The 22679-nt window shown below is 40.9% G+C and overlaps 1 protein-coding gene across 2 annotated transcripts in view; it reads right to left on the bottom strand.

Annotated features, from left to right (window-relative positions):
- Positions 1–21503, bottom strand: part of LOC140466953 (peroxisomal succinyl-coenzyme A thioesterase-like) — a 54136-nt gene extending 32633 nt beyond the window's left edge. For both annotated transcript variants that reach the window (XM_072562823.1, XM_072562822.1), the window contains exons 1-5: positions 21353–21503; positions 14664–14756; positions 11814–12020; positions 9783–9882; positions 7991–8181 (exon numbers count right to left, since the gene is read on the bottom strand). In XM_072562823.1, coding sequence (XP_072418924.1) covers positions 7991–8181; positions 9783–9882; positions 11814–12020; positions 14664–14754 — 589 coding nt within the window. In that variant the 5' untranslated portion in view covers positions 14755–14756; positions 21353–21503. The remainder of the gene's footprint in view (positions 1–7990; positions 8182–9782; positions 9883–11813; positions 12021–14663; positions 14757–21352) is intronic.
- Between the last annotated feature and the right edge of the window lie 1176 nt (positions 21504–22679).

Raw genomic sequence — 22679 nt, forward strand, 5'->3', positions numbered from 1 at the left:
CTTAAGGATGCCCTCATAAGAACGGGGTACAATGCTCAACTCATCAACCGCCAGTTCCAACATGCCACAGCGAGAAACTGTATTGACCTCCTCAGGAGACAAGACACTGGCTGCAACAGACAGGGTACACTTCATTGTCTAGTACTTCCCGGGAGCCAAGCAACTACACCATGTTCTTCGCAGCCTTCAACACATTATCCATGAGAATGAGCACCCCGCCAAGACCTTCCTCATGCATCAACTACTTGTCTTAAAACAACCACCAAACCTCAAACAGATCATTGTTCACAGGAAAATGCCCAGTCTTCAGGACAACAATACTGTACACCCCTGTCAGGGCAGCCATAACCAGACATGTTCAGATGTTCAGAGTATCAATACAGATAACACCATTACACGTGGGGACACCTCTCACCATGTATGTGATGAGTACTCATGTGACTTGGCCAACATGGTCTATCACATACACTGCAGGCAAGGATCCCCTGAGACATGGTACATTGGCGAGACCAAGCAGATGCTACGACAACAAATTAATGGTCACTGCACAATAATCACCAGGCAGGAGTATTCTCTCTCAAAACGGAGAATACTTCGGTGGTTCAGGACATTTGGCTTTGGGTGACCATCCTCCAAGGTGGACTGCAGGACAAGTAACAACGCAGAGTGGCTGAGCAGAATGTGACAGCAAAATTTGGCTCCCATAGGAATGGCCTCAACCGGGACCTTGGGTTCACGTCACACTACAGGGGACCCCACTGCACCACACACGCGCAGACCCTCTCTCACAAATACACATGCATACACACACCCCCCCCCCCTCCCCCACCCCACACTCTTATCCACATGTGCACCATCTCACAGGCACATATCCAATTACACTTCAATACACATAACCAAGCTTACACCCACATGCTATCATGTGTATTCACACCCACACAGACGTGCATATTTACTGTTGCACGCATAAGTTTGTGGTGAATTTGCTTTTGCAGAATTACATTTTATTTTGTTCAAGAACTGCATGAATCTTTGTAAAATTATGTAAAACTAGGCAAAGGGCTTGTCAGTCTGACTCAACATTGGAACACAGACAGACTTCACACCCACTGCTCGAAAAGCTAAGCTATCTTGAGAATGTATTTTTAAAAAAGTTCTGGTATTTACATATCAAAGAACAGAAACCAGAATATCCTATTCTAAAATAAGAAAGATTTAATCTAAAATTGTTTATGTATCACATCTCCATGACACTGGATTCCTTTGGCTATAAATTCTGTGATCATGATCTTATTCTCCATAACCATCGGATGAAGGAGTGGCATTCCAAAAGCTAGTGCTTCCAAATAAACCTGGTGTTGTGTGATTTTTTTAATATTCTCAAAAACACAAGTGATAGAAATTGGAGTAGACTTTAAGGTTTGTCAGTCTTCCTATGCCATCATTACAATCATGGCTAATCTCAGGTCAGAGTCTTGCTTGCCTACTTGCTCCCTTGATTCCTCAGTATAGGAATCCTTCCATCCAACATTAAAATGTATGTATTCAACAATGGAGCATCCATAGCTCTCCAGGGTAGAAGATACTAAAGATTCACAAACATTTCAGTAAACAAAAAAATCCTCATGAGTAATAAACCACTTTTTCACGAGACCTTAGTTGTGTTTTAGATTCTCTAATCAATAAGAACAATCTCTCAGTATCTCCATGGATCCACTTTAAAATTTGTATTTCGGAGATCATCTCTCATTCTTCTAAAGTCCAAAGAAAGTAGACTCAATTTATTCAACGTCATCCCAGAGACCAATTTAATGAACCTTCATTATACCGCTTCCAAAGCAAAATATCTTTTTATTAAATGCGAACACCAAACCTGTGTAAGTATTCCAGGGGTGATCTCACCAATGCCCTGTACAACTATAGCATGACATTTTTATTCATATACTCCAGTCTTCTCTTAATAAATCAAACAATATGGTGTGTTGGCCTTTATCTACATGCAAACTTTTTGCATTCCTTGTAAAAGCACTCAAATCCCTACAAACATCAATATTTACAAGCTTCACATCTTTCAAAAATATTCTTTTCTATTTAGAAACACTCCTGGACTGGAGGAGATAGCATCTGAGGGAAGTCCATTTTCCTGAATTTATTTGCCTTTGTTAAGGGTGTGTTTATGACATGTTGCTATCTCAGAACAGTTGATGATCAGTAGTTAAATAACATATTCTTTTGTTAAGTATTTCAATAGTTATTTTAATATACTATTTTAACTGTGGTACACGAATAAAGTGTGTTTTGCTCAAAGCCTAGTAGATTGCCCAATCGAATCACATCTGCATCACAACGCCTAACACTTGCCTTTCATTAAAAGTTAGGGTCTATGCTATCTCCTTAATATATTTTGAGGGGGTTCAGTCTGGTCCATAACATTTGGAAGTCTTTATCATACCTTCTCAAATGCTTTCTTCCTTTGATATTCCAGCCAACATTTAAAAACTCGAACTTGGTACATCAAATTATTGCATTCTGACTTACTTTGCATTTATTCTTTTTAACCTCAAGGTACTGGTCTTTTTACTTTTAACTTTTAACCTCAGTTGTTTGATCTTTTTCTTTGGTTTATGTAAATATTTAAGGTACTTTAACACCACTGGGACCTGCCTTGTTGTCCCAATACGATCACAGAAAAGGATAATCAATATTGAGTCAGAGATGTACAGCACAGAAACAGTCGAACTCATCCATGCAGACAGACACCCTAACCTAATCTAATCCCATTTGCCAGCACTTGGCCCATAACCCTTAAAACCCTTCCTATTCATATACCCACCATTTCCTCTGGCAGTTCATTTCATACATGCACCACCCTCTGCATGAACAAGGTACCCCTTAGTTCCCTTTGAAATCTTTTCCCTCTCACCCTAAACCTATGCTCTTCAGTTCTGGACTTCCTGACCCCAGGGAAAATACTTTGTCTATTTATCCTATCCATGCCCCTCCTGATTTTATAAACCTCTAGAAGGTCATCCCTCAGTTTCCAACACTCCAGAGAAAACAGCCCCAGCCTACTCAACCTCTCCCTATAGCTCAAATCCTCCAACCCTGGCAACATCCTTGCAAATCTTTTCTGAACCCTTTCAGGTTTCACAGTATCCTTCCAATAAGAGGGAGACCAGAATTGCATGCAATATTCCAAAAGTGGCCTAACCAATGGCCTGTACAACTGCAACATGATCTCCCAACTCCTCTACTCAATGCTCTGACCAACTGAAGAAAGCATATCAGACTCCTTCTTCATGACCCTAAGTACCTAGAACTTTACTTTCAAGGGACTATGAACCTGCATTCCAAGGTCTCTTTGTTCAGCAACACTCCCCATGACCATACCATTAAGGCCTGCTCTGATTTCCTTTTCCAAAATGCAGCACCTTGAATTTATCTAAATTAAACTTCATTTGCCACTCCTCAGCCCATTGGCCCATCTGATCAAGATCCCATTGTATTCAGAGGTAATCTTTTCGCTGTCCACTACACCTCAATTTTGGTGTCATTGCAAAATTACTAACTATACCTCCTATGTCCAAATCCAAATCATTTATACAAATGACAAGAAGCATTTGACCTAGCGGCAATCCTTGTGCCACATCACTGGTCACAGGCCTCCAGTCTGTAAAGCAACCCTCCATCATCTACCTTCGAGCCAATTCTGTATCCAAATGGCTAGTTCTCCCTGCATTCCGTGAGATCTAACCTTGCTAACCAGTATCCCATGAGAAACCTTGTCAAACGTCTTACTGAAGTCCATACCGATCACATCTATTCTGGATAGGAGCAAAATTAACAGTAAAGCTGTCGTGGGGCCTTTAACTTTTCAAATATTGATTGGAAATACTATAGTTCGAGTACTTTTGATGAGTCAGTTTTTGTCCAATGCCTGCAGAATGGTTTCCTCACACAGTATGTAGATAAGCCAACAAGGGGTGAGGCCACATTGGATTTGGTACTGGGTAATGAACCCAGCCAGGTGTTAGATTTAGAGGTAGGTGAGCACTTTGGTGACAGTGACCACAATTCAGTTATGTTTACATTAGCGATGGAAAGAGATAAGTATACAATGCAGGGCAAGAGTTATTGCTGGGGGAAAGGCAACTATGATGTGATTAGGCAAGATTTAGGGTGCATAGGATGGGGAAGGAAACGGCAGGGGATGGGCACAATTGAAATGTGGAGTGTATTCAAGGAACAGCTACTGTATGTCCTTGATAAGTATGTACCTGTGAGGCAGGGAGGAAATAGTCAATTGAGGGAGCTGTGGTTTACTAAAGAAGTTGAATCTTTTACCAAGAGGAAGAAGAAGGTTAATGTTAGGATGAGACGTGAAGGCTCAGTTAGGGCACTTGAGAATTACCAGTTAGCCAGGAAAGAACTATACAGAGAGAGCTAAGAAGAGCCAGGAGGGGACATGAGAAGTTGTGGAAGGAATCAAGGAAAACCCTAAAGCTTTCTATAGGTATATCAGGAATAAAAGAATGACTGGAGAAAGATTAGGGCCAATCAAGAATAGTAGTGGGAGGTTGTGCGGGGAGTCAAAGGAGATAGGGGAAGTGCTAAATGAATATTTTTTGTCAGTATTCACGCCGGTAAAAGACAATGTTGTCAAGGAGAATACTGAGATACAGATACTCGACTAGACAGGATCGAGGTTCACAAGGAGGTGATATTAGTACATCTGGAAAGTGAGAAAATAGCTAAGTCCCCTGGGCCGGATGGGATTTGTCCCAGGATTCTCTGGGAAGCCAGAGAGGAGAGTGCAGTGTCTTTGGTTTTGATCTTTATGTCATCATTGTCTACAGGAATAGTGCCAGAACACTGGAGGATAGCAAATGTTGTCCCCTTGTTCAAAAAAAAAGGGGAGTAGAGACAACCCTGGTAATTATAGACCAGTGAGCCTTACTTCAGTTGTGGGTAAAGTGTTGGAAAAGGTTATAAGAGATAGGACTTATAACCATCTAGAGAGGAATAAGTTGATTAGGGATATTCAACATGGTTTTGTAAAGGATAGGTCATGCCTCACGAACCTTATTGGGTTCTTTGAGAAGGTGACCAAACAGCTGGATGAGGGTAAAGTGGTTGATATGGTGCATATGGATTTTAGTAAGCATTTAATAAGGTTCCCCATGGTAGGCTATTGCACAAAATACAGAGGCATGGGATTGAGGGTGACTTAGTGGTTTGGATCAGAAATTGACTAGCTGAAAGAAGTCAGAGGATGGTGGTTGATGGGAAATGTACATCCCGGAGCTCAGTTACTAGTGGTGTACCACAAGGATCTGTTTTGGGGCCACTGCTGCTTGTCATTTTTATAAGAGTGTAGAAGGATGGGTTAGTAAGTTTGCAGAGGACACTAAGGTCAGTGGAGTTATGGATAGTGAAGGTTACACAGGGACATAGATAAGCCGCAGAGCTGGGCTGAGAAGTGGCAAATGGAGTTTTAAAAGTGCGAGGTAATTCACTTTGAAAGGAGCAATAGGAATAAAGAGCACTGGGCAAATGGTACAATTCTTGGTAGTGTGGATGAGCAGAGAGATCTCAGTGTCCATGTACATAGATCCCTGAAAGTTGCCACCCATGTTGATTGGGTTGTTAAGGCGGCATATGGTATGTTAGCTTTTATTAGTAGAGGGATTGAGTTTCGGAACCACGAGGTAATGCTGCAGCAGTACAAAACTCTGGTGCGGCTGCACTTGGATTGTGTACAGTTCTGGTCACTGCATTACAGGAAGGACATAAAAGCTTTGGAAAGGGTTCAAAGGGGATTTACGAAGATGTTGCCTGGTATGGAAGGAAGTTCTTATGAGGAAAGGCTGAGGGACTGGAGGCTGTTTTTGTTAGAGAGAAGAAAGTTGACTGGTGATTTAATTGAGACATAAGATAATCAGAAGGTTGGATAAAGTGGACAGTGAGAGCCTTTTTCCTCGGATGGTGATGGCTAGCATGAGGGGACACAGCTTTAAATTAAGGGGTAATAGATATAGGACAGATGTCAAAGGTAGTTTCTTTACTCAGAGTAGTAGGGGCGTGGAACGCCCTGCCTGCAACAGTTGTAGATTCGCCAACTTCAAGGGCATTTAAATGGTCATTGGATAAACATATGGATGAAAATGGATTAGTGTAGGATAAATAGGTAAAAGTGAGGAAAGCAGATGCTGGAAACCAGGGTTTAGATTAGAGTGGTGCTGGAAAAGCACAGCAGATCAGGCAGCATCCAAGGAACATTTGAGGGGGGGGGGAAAGAAAAAAAAAATTCGACATTTCAGGCGAAAGCCCTTCATCAGGAATGAAGGCCTTTTGCTGCAAGTCGATTTTCCTGCACCTAGGATAAACAGGATTCAGATTGGTTCCACAGGTCGGCACAGCATCGAGGGCCAAAGGCCTGTACCACTCAGTTATGTTCTACAGCTCTACCCTCATCAATCCTCTTTATTTCTTTAAAAAATTCAATCAAGTTTTTCAAAGTGGACCACTTCCATCAACACTGCCTCCGCAGCATCCTCAAAATCCATTTCTGCCAACATGACCATAAAAAAAAATACTTTAAAGTCCTAGAGGCAATCTTCCTACAAGGCTAACAGTGTTGCGCAGTTCAATATCATGCTGTCTGGGAAGCTATCCACTGGTAAACTGAAACATGCAAATATTTCAAGTTTTAACTGAAGAAGGTCTTCTGTGTGCTACATTGATCCATGCCAATGCAAAGCGCAGGTCATAGGTCATGACGCCTGGAGACACTTCACTGAGCAAAGAACCAACATTAAAGAGAAAAGGAGAAAGCCAAAGCTAATTGTCCTGAACAGTGACTACACCTTTTCTTGCGCCCACCATGGGAGAATCTGCCAGTCACGGATAGGCCTGTTTAGCAACCGGAAGATCTGCAACCGATAAATTCCTAAAATATCTGCCTACGGTGAAATGCCTGGAGGGAGAGTTTTCGTATGTACATTAATGACACCAGTACAATCTCTCAATTCTTCCATAATTGCTAAACGATCAGGTTGCTTGTCTGACACTGGGTGAGCAGAAATGTCTCCCTTTTAAACAAGAGGAAGGCTGAGGGTGTGGTTTTTGGTTCTTCTACCAGATCCACTTCCTTCCTACAGACTCCATTCCACTTCCTGGTAGCAATCTGTAATTCAGCCTGTCAGACTAGTATCACATTTGATCCAGAGAGGAGTTTCACTCTTTTTTAAAAATTACTAAAACTGCCTACAGCTACCTACCTACTTTGCCTGATGCCTTTGTTATCTTGTGGGTTGACTATACCAATAGTCTGGGATGGTCCTCCCACTATCCTGCAAAACACAGCTTCTGGTATTTCACTTCACACCAAGCCCTGTTCCACCATCAACCCTGTGCTCCCCAACTTTCACTGGCACCCAGTCTTAATTTTAAAATTCTCACTTATTAAGTCCCTCCATGGCTGCACCTTTCCTTTCTCTGTTATCTTCTCCAACATTGCAACCCTCTGGTTGCATTGCCTTCCTCATGAACATCCTAAATTTAACCATTCTACCATCGGTGGTCATTCCTTCATATGCCTTGCCCTTAATACTGGATTCCCTATATCTGTCTGTCTAGCTTCCCTCCTTGAAGACACTTCAAACTTTTATCTCTGAAAATCTTTTGGTCATTTGACTTTATATTTTTAATATGACTCAGTATCATACTTTGCAAGTTAAATCCATTAGTCACCAGATGTAGATAACCTGGTGAAGGGCTTTTGCCCGAAACGTTGATTTGCCTGCTCCTTGGATCCTGCCTGACCTGCTGTGCTTTTCCAGCACCACTCGAATCTTGATTCAAATGTCCAGCACCTGCCCAGATATGGATAACCAACTGAGAAAGGATTGAGATGAAGTATCGAAGACATGCTGGGTAAAACAAATATAAATCATGAAACATTACCATTTTGCAACATGGTTTCCATTACCTGGAGGAAAGAACATTGTTCCAATTACAGGTTCCTCATTGAGCTCTATCCGAGTAACGCCTGGCGCCATATAAAAACGTTCTAATACAACTGATGCCAAAACTGCCCGTTTGTCAAAATTCCTGGAAATCCATCCATCATACACAGAAATGGTTATCAAATAAGGAACTGTCACATCCTTCTTCCGCAGCCTGAAAGGAAAATTGACACATGCAGCAATTCTAACTTGCAGCTAAAAGTCAAAATAGAATGAAAAAATGTGATTCCATATAGCCTCTTACATTATTATATTCTGCAACGATCAGATTCACTTACTTCAACCATTCAAGCATTTCTTCATATAATAACACACCACTTCATTTATGGGTCATTTTACTTGATTTAAAAGTAAGTTTCTAATTTTGGCCTTGACATCTTTTTTCACTCAAATTATTTTTAATGCGTGACTGCCTGTTCCAAAAGCTTGGCTTTACCCCATATTATTTCTGATTGTTCTCAAACAAAATTGCCAATGGACTGCTATCGTTCTGATCCCTGTGTTGAAATTCATCTTCCCTGCATTGAAATTAATCTGAATGTTCTAGCAAAGTTGTAACCAGTAGTCATGGATGCACCTCCCAGCAATCTGATGAGCCTTAGTTTGAGCACTTCTTAGGATATTCAGAGTCTTCATTCTCAGATCTAGAATCCCTACAGTGTGGAAACAAGCCCTTTGACCCAACAAGTCCACTCCAACCCTCTGAAAAGTATCCCACCTAAACCCATTCCCCATTACTCTACATTTATCCCTTACTAAATGCACATAACCTACACATCCCTCAACACAATGGGCAATTTAGCATGGCCAATTCACCTAACCTGCACATCTTTGGATTGTGGGAGGAAATCGGATCACCAGGAGGAAGCCCACTCAGACACAGGGAGAATATGCAAACGTAATACAGACAGTCACCAGTGGCTGGAATCGAACCCTGGTCCCTCGTGCTGAGAGGCAGCAGCACTAACCACTGAGCCACCATGCCACCCCCTTGAGTTCACTGTGTTCTCAAAGATCCAGTAAATTAATTTTAGATCACTAAGACAAACCAACAAATTGCTTACTGCTTGTGAATTGAGCAAAGATAGCTTTTCAATAATTTAAATGTCTTTCTGTCTCAGACTCTATTCAGCTTGCAGGAACACAGAATAAAAAACACTAAATTTAAAGTTGTTTCCACTCCACCTTTGATCCTTTCTTTAAAAAAAAACTTGTCCAAAATCCACAAACCATGCTAATACAGAACCTTTATCTCTTGTATCACTACTTAAATCCAACCTAGACCGATGGAATGAAAGTCTCCAGTCTGTTGACTGCCCAAAAAAAAAAGAGTTTATGCTGAATCAATCATGAGAGTTGGGGTGGGCCCATAACACAGAATGTACATCAAGTCCACTTGAGTAAGACCACATGTCAAAATATATTATAATTGTCCAAAGGGGACATTGTAGGGGCAGCAACTGAAGTATGATATTTAGGTTTGATAGAGCAAGCTTCAAACTGGAAAACCGCTTCTTAGTAAATTTGATAATGTCCAAATGTACAAAAAGAGGATTTATTTTTGTTATAATGAGGGTTACCATTGGAAGTGTAAATAACATGAGGACTAACAGAACAAAACTGGGCAGGAACATATTTTCTTTAATTTCTAGAAATAATCACAAATTTTAAAAGAAAAACCAACATAAAAATAAGGATTCCCTATTTCAAAAAAAAATCCATGTAGTTTAAGGTCGATAGAATTTTTAAGAATACCGCATTCCAGGACGACTACCGGGCGCAAGCTTCATGCTCCATATTAAGCCCATCGGTTCCTGGCCCTTGTACGTGCCTCCAAACGACTTGTCTCTGCTAACTAAACAATAACATTAAAAAATGTTTATTATAAACTCCTAATAGCAACACTTCCATCTAGAAAAAAATCTAGATACTGAACATATGAAAAAAATATTTTAACAAAATAACAACTTTCCATAATAAGACATACTAAATTTTATAAAACTTTAAAGTTATGTGATGCAGCTTGCCTTAGAATCAGTTTTGAATCAATTTGATAGGACAAATTCTGTGAAAACCTTCTGGTTAAGTGTAAATTCAGAAAAAGGCCTAATTAGGCAAGATATTCAGATTGTGTAATTTTTAGTCCAAACTGTTGCCCAATTTCCCCATATTCTATACTTGCAGCTTATAACAGCAATGAGTGATATTATGTAATAAAAGTCTGTGCAGAATCTGCTGGCAAGAATCAACTAACTGAAGAGGAAAGCAGAGAATGCAGATAATTTGTTATTTTGTAAATTTTTAATAGGTCTTTTTCTGGTTGGCTGGAGATAACTTGGAAAGAGGGTGCCATAGCGTTCGATCCTCAGGGCCCCAAATATTTATAAATTATATTAACAACTTGGATGCAGGAGGTAGAAGTATTACAGCCAAATTTGCTCATGACAATAAAACAGATGGGAAAGTAAATTGCAATGAAGATACAAGAAATTTACACATGGATATGGATAGCTTAGGTGAATGGGCCAAAAATGTGCATGTGAGATTATTCATTTTTATCAGAGGAATAAAAATGCAATTGATCTAAATTGACCGAAACTTCAGAGTGCTGCGGTGCAGAGCAATCTGGGTGTCTTCGCACATGAATTGCGGAAATCTAGCATGCAGGTATAACAGGTAATAAGGAAGACAAATGGAATTTTGTTATTTATTGCTCAAGGAATAGAATGTAAAAGTAGGGAGGTGTTGCCGCACAAAGACATTAGTGAGACCACACTTGGAATTCTGCAAACAAATTTGGTTCCCTTACTGGAGTTGGATATATCTGTATTGGAGGAAGCTCAGAGAAGATTTGGTGCAGCATGGTGGCTCAGTGGTTAGCACTGATGCCTCACAGCGCCAGGGACCGGGATTTGATTACTGGCTTGGGCGACTGTCTGTGTGGAGTTTGCACATTCACCCCTTGACTGTGTGGGTTTCCTCCTGATGCTCCGGTTTCCTCCCACAATCCAAACGATGTGCAGATAAGGTGAATTGGCCATGCTAAACTGCCCAGAGTGTTAGGTGCATTGGTCAGGGGTAAATATAGGATAGGGGAATGTGTCTGGGTGGGTTACTCTTTGGAGGGTTAGTGTCGACTTGTTGGGCCATAGGGACTGTTTCCGTACTGTAGGGAATCTAATCTAATCAAAGGTTGACTAGATTGTTATGAAGAGAGATGGAGAAGTTTAGGCCTCTACTTACTGAAAGAAAAAATGATTCAAGATCTACTAATACAAGATACTAGAGGGAATTGACAAATTAGACATAGAAGTTCCTCATGCAAGGCAGAATAAAATGAGAGTCTTAGTTTCAGAATAAGAGATAGCAGATTTAAAATAGATGCGGAGAAGCCACTTCTCACAATGGATAATGAATCTGCGGAATTCAATGTCCCATACTACACTGGATATTGGGATATTGAATAAATTTATGAAGGAAATAGACAGATTTTTAATTAGTAATAGATTAAAGGGTTATGGACAGTGGCAGGAATATGGAGTTGAGGCCAAGATGAGATCAGCCATAATTGTATCAAATGGTAGAGCAGGCTTGAGGGACCAAAGTGCCAACCCTTGCTCCTTACTGTCATCTTCAAATTTTTAACATAGTGGTAGCAGTTGGGTGTGTTGGAGGGAGGTTGGTGTTGGTCTTCTACAGTCAGAAATGACCTCACACCAGCTGTCGAGAGTTAAGGTTGTCCTTAATGTTTCAACAACATTAGCAGCATAATATAATTGCTCAAACCTCGAACAATTCCTTCTGAATCACTGACATAATGGGCATACGCCTCCCACCAATCGGCATCCTCAGACAGCAGCTTTGATTGTAAAGTAACTTGTCGGTTGGGCATTAAATATGTAATCTTAAGTCTGATTAGTTCATCCATAAGTCCCCTTGTTGGTTCTGCTACGATCATGGGTGCCACATAGTAACTGTATCTTCTTGGAGCACCTAGATTTAAAAAAAAAAGAGTACATAGACTATTTATGGAATCGAAACAAGTTTGAGAAAATGTTACACATCTCCTGATATATTGCACAGGTTTTGAAATCAGATAAAACCAATTAAAGCAATTCCACTCCCACCAAAAGAACCTGATCATGCAGAATAATAACATAATCTGTTTGGCAAATATTTATAAAGATCACAATATAATAAAATATGCCAATGTGTTTCAGTAGAATTTTATTAAACAAAATTTGACATCAAACCTCAAAATGAGATTTTAGCCCAGGTAACCAAAACAAAAAAAAAAGGTTAATTTTAAAGAAGGTATAAGAGGTAAGAGATTGGGAGAGGGAAAAGGATTTTTGAATGGGAATTCCAGATACTAAGCCCCATGCAGCTAAAGGAATTGCCATTAAAGAAAGAGTGGTTAAGATCAGGCATCGAGAAAAGGCTGGAATTGGAGGATCATACAGCTTTGTAGGGCAGTACAAAGATGGGATTTTGGCATTCTAAAATGTAATATATTGCCAGACTTGTAGGTCAACAATCAAACAAATAAAAGATGAACAGTATATGGAAAGAGTCAGGATTTCGGACAAATTCAGGTTTATGGAGACAGAGAATGGGTCAGAGGACAGAAGTGAAATAATTAAGTTTAAACACAAGTTTGAATGGTTCGACAGCAGATGAGCTAAGGCAGGCATCAAGATGAGTAATAGTATGGAGATAGAAGATGCAATTGTAGAAGGAAACTCATCTCAATTGCAAATGGTCTAGTTCAGCCTTGGACAATGAAGTGTGACAGTTGCTGGGAACAGAATATGTGGTAGGGACAGTGTGTTAAGTCCTAATACTTAGTTTGGGGTGCCAATCAAATGAGCTTCTTTGACTTGGATGGTATTGAGTTTCTTGAGTGTTGTTGTAGTTGCACTCATCCAGGCATGTGGGACTATTTCATCAGAGTCCTGACTTGTGTTTTGTAGATGGTTGATAGGTTTTGAAGAATCAGCAAGAAAATTATTCACCACAAAGTGCTTTTCCTTTGTTTTTTTTTTAAAATGGCTCATCCAGTTCAGTTTCTGGTTCATGGTAACACTCACAATGTTAACGGTGAAAAACTAAACGATACTAATGTTATTGAATGTTAAGGAGAGATGTCGAAATTCTCTTGTCAAAGATGGCTATCACCTATCATTTAAATGCCATGCACATTTCTTGCCACTTTACAGTCCAAATCTGAGCACTGTGCGGACATAGCTGCATGTGGATAACGACTGCTTCGGCAGCTGATGAGTGTGAATGGTGCAGAACATTGTGCAATTATCAACAACATCCCCACTTATTGGCGTTGGAGGGAAGGTCACTGATGAATCACTTGAAGATGCTGGGTGTGAAGACTTCTGTAGTAATTCTGGAACAATTAGCAACCAACAAATTTAATCATCTCTCTTCTTGGTAGATATGGCTCCAACTATAGAGACTTTGATTAATCCCAGATTATGTGCATTAAATTTCACCTATTAGTCTGCCCTTTCCATTATCCTGTTTATATCCTTCCAATGTATTTTTTTAAATAACAGCTCTCCTCAACATTTAACAAGCCCCCTTCAGTCATAAAATTTTGTTGCTACATTGTAGTCTGTGAGATTTGAGTCCGAGTAACACTTATTAATCCTAATGCTTTATTTTTTATTTCCTAATCCATGTTTTAATCATTCCCCTGCACCTCCTCTCATTTTGCAACAAGCTTTCTTAATATAGATTTACACAATTTCTACGGTCTTATCTTAAATCAGTCACCTGGATAAATTTAAGAGTTTTTGGAACAATCAAGGCTGTTATTGATATCCTTTATATTCTGTAATTGACATCAAATTGGTGATTCGAAGATGTGAGTCTAACTGATCTATATGCAGCCAGTTTACTAATTTCACTGCTACATGCAACTGTAATCAGAATCTCTGCTATCCCTTTTATAAATTTCTCAAAAGCCTTGGGTTCATGCCTTCAGAGTCTAATGATTTACCCACTTAAGTTCTGTTCAAATTTCAAAACAAATTTGATTTTACACTTCATGATCATGTTTTTTTTAAATGAATGATTTCAATGAAAAGGTATTTTGCATGTTAAACAGGTTGCACATTTATTGCTGCCCATTTAGTACTCCTGACAGAGTCACAATTTACTCCCATTGTATCCCAGTGAATATATAATATTATTTTATGAGGAAGGCATGAATAGAATTCTGGCTTGAATTAATATCCATTAAGTTGCAATAGTCATCCCTTGAGTATTTAAGCTAAGTCACTACTCTGTGCTAGTGATTACAAGAAATAAGAGAGCAGAATTTTTATTCTCTGTAAACAGCATTTTCTCATTTGTGCATTTTATAAATAATAATAACACTTTTGTTTCCATTAATTCAACTTACTTACGTGAGTTATTAAATGATTCATTAACCAGTGGTAGTGATAGAACCCTGACATTCTTCTTCCAGCACAAAAGGATCTTAAAAAGTTATATTTTGTAATATTCAGTCATTGTACAAAATAATTAATGAGCAGACTTGACTTAATAATGAAATGAAGATATCATCCAACATTTTGTACTTAATTGAAAAGATTACCATAGAGTATTATACTGTACCTGATGAGAAGCATTTTTGATGGGACATTTTGATGTTGTTACTAAGAAGATGGCTGTACTTATAGAATCTTAGCCTCCAGAGGGACTTCATACCTAGTAAAGTAACGAGCGAAGTAACGGTGAAAATGTTCCAAATAGGAATATTTATCACGATGATTAAAAATAACAAATGCCCCAGCTCTATAAATTGGCTTGCTCCAAGCATAATTTGTTTTTGACCAATTACACAATATCACACAATTCAAATAGATAAACGAATAACTTAAAATGTGTAACCTATTTATAAGCTTTGTTGTTAAATTTTAAACAGCACTACCAAAGCAGAAAAATATGACACAAATAACTAAACCCTCGCAGCAACAGGTACCAAAACTCTAATTGTAAAATTAAATCTTTATAAATATTATTCAGATGGAGAAAAATTGCAGAAAGCTATGGAAGAGGGATTCGGGAATCCTCATGCATGAACCACAATAAGCTAGTATCCACGTTCAGCAGATAATTGAGATGGCACATGGAATTCTGACCTTCATTTCAAAAGGAATGGAGTATAAAAGTACAAAGGTTTTACTAAAACTATACAAGGCACTGGACAGATCATAATTGGAATACTGTGAAGACCTTTGGGCCCATTATCGAAGGAAAGATGCACTGCCATGGCAGGCAGTCCAAAGAAGGATGATACGAGGTACGGAGGGTCAATCGTATGAAGAAAGGTTGAGCAGGTTGGGATGTACACGTTGGAATCTAGATGAACGACAGGCATTGAACCAGACAAGATTATTGGGGTAGAAAAATGTGGTGCTGGAAAAACACAGCAGGCCAGGCAACATTCGAGGAGCAGGAGAATTGACGTTTCGGGTATAAGCCCTTCTTCAGGAATAAGGGCTGAAGAAGGGCTTATGCCCAAAATGTCGATTCTCCTGCTCCTCAGATGCTGCCTGGCCTGCTGTGTTTTGCCAGCACCACATTTTTCAACTCTGATCCACAGCATCTGCAGTCCTCACTTTCTCCAAGATTATTGGGGTACCTGACAGGGTAGATCAGGAGAGATTATTTCCCGATGTGAGACAATCTAAGATCAGAGGTCACAATCTCAGAATTGTGGGTCACATATTTAAGACAGGGATGAGGAGGAATTTCTTGAGGGTAGAGAATTCACAGAATTCTTGACCACAGAGAGTGGTCAAGACTAAATCATTTAATACATTCAAGGTTGAGATGCAGATATTTTTAAATTAATAAGGAAATCAGGGTTATAGGGAAAAGGCTAGTCCCATGTGCCAAATCTAGTCCCATGTGCCAGCACCCAGCCCATTTCTCTCCAAACACTTCTTATTCATATACCCATCGAGGTGCCTTTTAAAAAGTTGCAATTGTACCAGCCTCCACCACTTCCTCTGGCAGCTCATTCCATACACTTATCACTCTCTGTGAGAAAAAGTACTCTCACCCTAAACCTATGCCCTCTAGTTCTGGGCTCTCCCACTCCAGACTTTGTCTATTTATCCTATCCATGCCCCTCATGGTTTTGTAAACCTTTACAAGGTCACCTCTCAGTCTCTGACGCTCCAGGAAAAACAGTCCTAGCTTATTCAACCTCTCCCTATAGCTCAAACCCTGGCAACATCCTTCTAATCTTTTCTGAACCCTTTCAAGTTTCACAACATCTTTCCGATAGGAAGGAGACAAGAACTGCACGCAATATTCCAACAATGGCCTAACCAATGTCCTGTACAGCCGCAACATGACTTCCCAGCTCCTGTACTCAATACTCTGACCAATAAAGGCAAGCATACCAAACGGCTTCTTCACTATCCTATCTATCTGCGACTCCACTCTGAAGGAGCTATGAACCTTTATCTCTTCGGTCAGCAACACTCCAGAGGACCTTACCATTAAGCGTATAAGCCCTGCTAAGATTTGCTTTCCCAAAATGCAGCACTTCACATTTATCTAAATTAAACTCCATCTGCCACTTCAGAGCCCACTGACCCATCTGATCAAGATCCCATTGTAATCTGAGATAACCTTCTTCACTGCCCACTACACCTCCAACATTGATGTCATCTGCAAACTTGCTAACTATACCTCTTATGCTCACATCCAAATCATTTATATAAATGATGAAAAGTAGAGGACCCAGCACCGACCCTTGGTCCACTGGTCACAGGTCTCCAGGCTGAAAAACAACCCTCCACCACCACCACCCTCTGTCTTCTACCTTTGAGCCTATTCTGTATCTAAATGGCTGTATTCCATGAGATCTAACCTTGCTCACCAGTCTCCCATGGGGAACATTGTCGAATGCCTTACTGAAGTCCACATAGATCACTAGCCCACCATTCTGCCCTCATCAATCCTCTTTGTTACTTCTTCAAAAAACTCAATCAAGTTTGAGAGACATGATTTCCCACTCACAAAGCCATGTTGACTATCTCTAATCATTCCTTACCTTTCCAAATACATGAACATCCTGTCCCTCAGATTTCCCTCCAACAACTTGCCCACCACCAATGTCAGGCTCACTGGTCTATAGTTCCCTGGCTTGTCCTCACCATCTTCCTTAAACAGTGGCACCTTGTTAGTCAACCTCCAGTCTCCCGGCACCTCACCTATGACTATCAATGACACAAATATCTCAGTAAGTAGCCCAGCAATCACTTCCCTAGCTTCCCAGAATTCTAGGGTACACCTGATTCGGTCCTGGGGATTTATCCACTTCTACGCATTTCAAGACATCCAGCATTTCCTTCTCTGTAATATGGACATTTTGCAAGATGTCACCATCTATTTCCCTACATTCTTTATCTTCCATGTCCTTTTCCACAATAAACACCAATGCAAAATACTCATTTAGTATCTGCCCCATCTCTTGCGGCTCCACACAAAAGTCACCTTGCTGATCTTTGAGGGGCTCTATTCTCTCCCTAGTTACCCTTTTGTCCTTAATGTATTTGTAAAAACCCATTGGATTCCCCTTAACTCTATTTAAACAAAGCTATCTCATGCCCCCTTTTTGCCCTCCTGATTTCTCTCTTAAGTATACTCCTACTGCCTTTATACTCTGTTGTTGTGGTTCTGTTCACTGAGCTGGGAATTTGTGTTGCAGACGTTTCGTCCCCTGTCTAGGTGACATCCTCAGTGCTTGGGAGCCTCCTGTGAAGTGCTTCTGGTGATGTTTCCTCCGGCATTTATAGTGATTTGTACCTGCCGCTTCCGGTTGTCAGTTCCGGCTGTCTGCTGCAGTGGCCGGTATATTGGGTCCAGGTCGACATGCTCATTGATTGAATCTGTAGATGAGTGCCATGCCTCTGGGAATTCTCTGGCTGTTCTCTGTTTGGCTTGTCCTATAATAGTAGTGTTGTCCCAGTCGAACTCATGTTGCTTGTCATCAGAGTGTGTGGCTACGAAAGGATAACTGGTCATGACCAGCTTTCCTTCAACTTTTAGATCTGGTCTATCCTTTTCCATCACTATTTTAAAACGAATAGAATTATGGTCGCTGGCCCCAAAGTGCTCCCCACTGACATCTCAGTCACCTGCCCTGCCTTATGTCCCAAGAGTAAGTCATGTTTTGCACCTGCTCCAGTAGGTACATCCACATACTGACTCAGAAAATGTTCTTGCATGCACTTAAATTCCTCTCCATCTAAACCTATAACACTATGGCAGTCCCAGACTATGTTTGGAAAGTTAAATCCCCTATCATAAACACCCTATTATTCTTATAGATAACTGAGATCTCCTTACAAATTTGTTTCTCAATTTCCCTCTGACTATTAGGGGGTCTATAATACAATCTCAATAAGGTGATCACCCTTTCTCATTTCTACCGAAATAACTTGCCTGGACATATTTCTGGGAGTATTCTCCCTCAGTACAGCTGTAATGCCATCCCTTATCAAAAAGGCCACTCCCCATCCTCTCTTGCCTCGCTTTCTGACCTACCTGTAGCATTTGTATCCTAGAACATTAAGCTGCCAGTCCTATCCATCCCTGTAATTGCTAATGATATCCCAGTCCCATGTTCCTAACCATGCCCTGAGTTCATCTGCCTTCCCTGTTAGGCCTCTTGTATTGAAATAAATGCAGTTTAATTTATCAGTCCTACCTTGTTCTCTGCTTTGGTCCCTGCCTGCCCTGACTGTTTGACTCGCCTTTGTTCTCAACTGTACCAGTCTCAGATTGAAACCTTTCCTCACTAACTCCCTGGGTGTCCCCCCACCACCTTCCTAGTTTAAAATCCTCCAGAGCAGCTTCAGCAAATTTCCCTGCCAGTATATTAGTCCCCTTCCAATTTCGGTGCAATCGGTCCTTCTTGCACAGGTCACTTCTACCCCAAAACAGCTTCCAATGATCCAAAAAGGTGAATCCTTCGCCCATACACCAGTTCCTTAGCCATGCATTCATTTGCTCTATCTTCCTATTCCTGCCTGCACTAGCTCGTAGCACTGGGAGTAATCCAGATATTACTACCCTTGAGGACCTCCTTTTTAAGTTTCTGCCTAACTCTCTGTAATCTCCCTTCAGAATCTCAACCCTTTCCCTTCCAATGTGGTTCCAATGTGGACAATGACCTCTTGCTGGCCCTTCTCCCCCGTGAGAACATTCTGCACCCTCTCTGAGACATCCTTGATCCTGGCACCAGGGAAGCAACATACCATTCTGATTTTTCACTGCTGACCACAGAAATGTCTGTCTGTACCTCAGACTAGAGTGTCTCCCAAAACAATTGATCGCTTGGAACCCAATGTACCTCTCATTACATTAGAGTCAGTCTCAATACCAGAAACTTGGCTGTTTGTGCTACATTCCCCTGAGAATCCATCACCCCCTTCATTTTCCAAAACAGCATACTTGTTTGAAATGGGGATAACCACAAGACTCCTGCACTACCTGCCTACCTCTCTTACCTTTCCTGGAGTTAACACATCTATGTGACTGTATCGGAGACTTTCTCCCTTCCTATAACTGCCATCCATCACATCCTCTTGCTCCTGTAAATTCCTCATTGCCTCCCCAACAAATTCATAAAATCAACAAATAGGGTGGCACAGTGGTTAGCACTGCTACCTCACAGCGCCAGAGACCCAGGTTCAATTCCCGCCTCAGGCGACTGTGTGGAGTTTGCACATTCTCCCCGTGTCTGTATGGGTTTCCTCCGGGTGCTCCGGTTTCCTCCCACAGTTCAAAAATGTGCAGGTTAGGTGAATTGGCCACGCTAAATTGCCCGTAATGTTAGGTGCAGGGGTAAATGTAGGGGAATGGGTCTGGGTGGGTGCACTTCGGCAGGTCGGTGTGGACTTGTTGGGCTGAAGGGCCTGTTTCCACTCTGTAAATAATCTAATCTAATCTAATTTTGTAGCCAAATGAAACATTTGTTTGGGAACTGATTAGGTCACCAGTCAGAGGCAGCCAAAAGCTCTAGAGACACAAAACCGAGTGGTGTGAATATCCATCAATGTGTCCCACAAAATGAGAGAACAGGGCCCAAAAAAAAACTCTCAAATGCTACATACACTGTAAGTAATCTAATCTAAATCTAATATAGGCAGAGGAAAATGGACCATGTAAACTCTATGCAAAATAGATGTGTACCTGGAGTTGCTATAAAATTGACAGAAATATGCAGAGAATTGCCTGCAACACAGAGAGTCAATCCGCAAGAAAATCACCAATCGTTTATTTAATCATAGAATGAGGAAAACTGAAGTAAGGGAAATAAATTGTTAAGTGATTGCTTCAAACCTCTTCTGCTGGAGGTACCTCCAGAGCTATGAGGATGTTTGAATATTATCCTCTGTCTTAACCAATCAAAATCCCTTTGTGGACTCTTTATATCAGCTTCATAATTTGCTTTGACACAAAGACTAAGTTATGATTCATTTACCCTTACCCTTACCCACACCTACCCCTGCTCCATATCCCTACATCATGAGCTCTTATTTGCCATGGTAACCTTTGATATGACACTTTATTGAATACCTCTCGGACATTCAAGTGCATTCGACCTACAAGCTTGCTTTACTCTACTTTGTTACTTCCTGAAAAGAACTCTAATAACATTATTCAAGACGTGCATCACATTATGCTCATCCACTCCACCTAATCATACAATTTTCTGAACATCCTAACAACTCCTTAATAATAGATTCCCTCCAACAGATCTCAGGCTAACTATAGTTTACAACTTTGTCTTCTTTCCTGGATAGCAGCATTACAATCATCTGGTAACTTCCCACAATCCTGAGCATTTTAGATCACAAACACTGCACATACTATCACTGCTGCAACTTTGTTTATGACCGAGGATGCAATTTATCAAGTCCAGCTAACTTTCTCTTATTCTCTAGTCTCCCCCATTTTTAAAATATGCTTAGTTGATTTCTAAATCAGCCAGCCTTCTAATTTATCAACTCTGCGCTTGGAAATGCGAGCCTTGGTTACGTTGGGAAATTGTTGAGCACGCAAGAACACCGTGCTGTTACTGGAGCCTCGCACAAACCGGTGACTTCCTAATTACAGCCGTGACTACATTTCAAAAACTATTACACGCTGGCTGTGAAATCCTTTAGGGAATCTGAGTGGTAAAAGAACATATATATTTTTAGTTAAAGTAGCTGCCGAGGTGAAGACTCATCCTTGCACTGTCACTCTGGGGAAAGCGGTCAAAAGAAAATCCTTACCTCCCCTTGGACACGATAAAATAGACTGGCGACTTCTTTAAAAGGAAAGGTAAAAAACTTCATGTTAATGAGGAAACAAAATGCAAAAGAATCGAGAAACTGAAACGAAGCCAAAGACAACGTCAACTACCACTCCCCACGACCGAATGTGCCCGCATGCGCAGTTAAATCGCACGGGCACCGCCGTGTTGCGCATGCGCTGTTCACGGCCGCTCTTGGCGGGAAAATTGAACCAAAGTGCGAGAGGCGAACGTTAAAGGGGGCGGGTCCAGTTGTACAGTTTGAGTGTGGAGAAGACAACCATAGAATCCCTACAGTCTGGAAGTAGGCCATTCGGCCCATCGAGTCCACACCAGCCCTCTGAAGACCATCTCACCCAGACCCACCTTCCTCCCTGTAACCCCACCTTTCCCATGGCTAACCCATCTGGACTGCACATCCCTGAACACTATGAGCAATTTAGCATGGCCAATCCACCGGACCTACACATCTTTTGACTGTTGAAGGAAAGCGGAGAAAACCCTTGTAGACACGGGGAGAATGTGCACACTCCCCACACGTGGTTGCCTGAGGGTGGAATCAAACGCTGATTCCTTGCGCCATGAGGCAGCAGTGCTAACCGTGGAGTCATTAAGAGATTCCGCAGCTGCACTGAAGATGAAGGCATTTTCAATAGAATTATATCCTAATTGTATTTGCAAAGAGAACATGATACATCCTCGTATCCTTTATCTATCTCTATTGGCACATCCACTTTTCTTATTCAGCAGTTGACCAGTTTCCCCTAAAATGTATCTATGACATTCGTCTTCTGTGGCAGCAAGCTCCACTCTCTGAGCAAATGGGCGTCTTTTGCAGAAATTCCTATTATTTATTAAAACCATGTAGACATTTAATCTCATTTACCCCAGCACAGGCACAAAGCAGTTGCAGTGAACAACATCACTGAGATAGACGACAATCAAATGGGTAATTTCACTAGCACCATCCAAGCTCATGATTTTTACAATCTATAAAGACAAGAGCAGCTGATGCATGGAAACTATGGCAGTAGAAAAATATTTATGGCCCTTAGTTCTGGACTTGCCTGTAGATTGAAACATCTTCTGTGAACTTAGTCTGTTTTTGATTTTAAAGATGCACTTCTGGTGAAAGAACAGCTTAATTGAGCAGAATCAAGCTGAACCTGGATCCTCACTAAGTGATTTAGATAAGCCTTTTATAATTCCATAAGAAATAAGAACAAAAGTAAGCCATTTGGCCTCAAGGCTGCTCAGACATTCCATTGGAGTATTGTGTGTAATTCTGGTGTCCCTCCTATTGGGAG

Source organism: Chiloscyllium punctatum, chromosome 44 (genome assembly GCF_047496795.1).
Source record: "Chiloscyllium punctatum isolate Juve2018m chromosome 44, sChiPun1.3, whole genome shotgun sequence".
Classification (NCBI taxonomy): domain Eukaryota; kingdom Metazoa; phylum Chordata; class Chondrichthyes; order Orectolobiformes; family Hemiscylliidae; genus Chiloscyllium; species Chiloscyllium punctatum.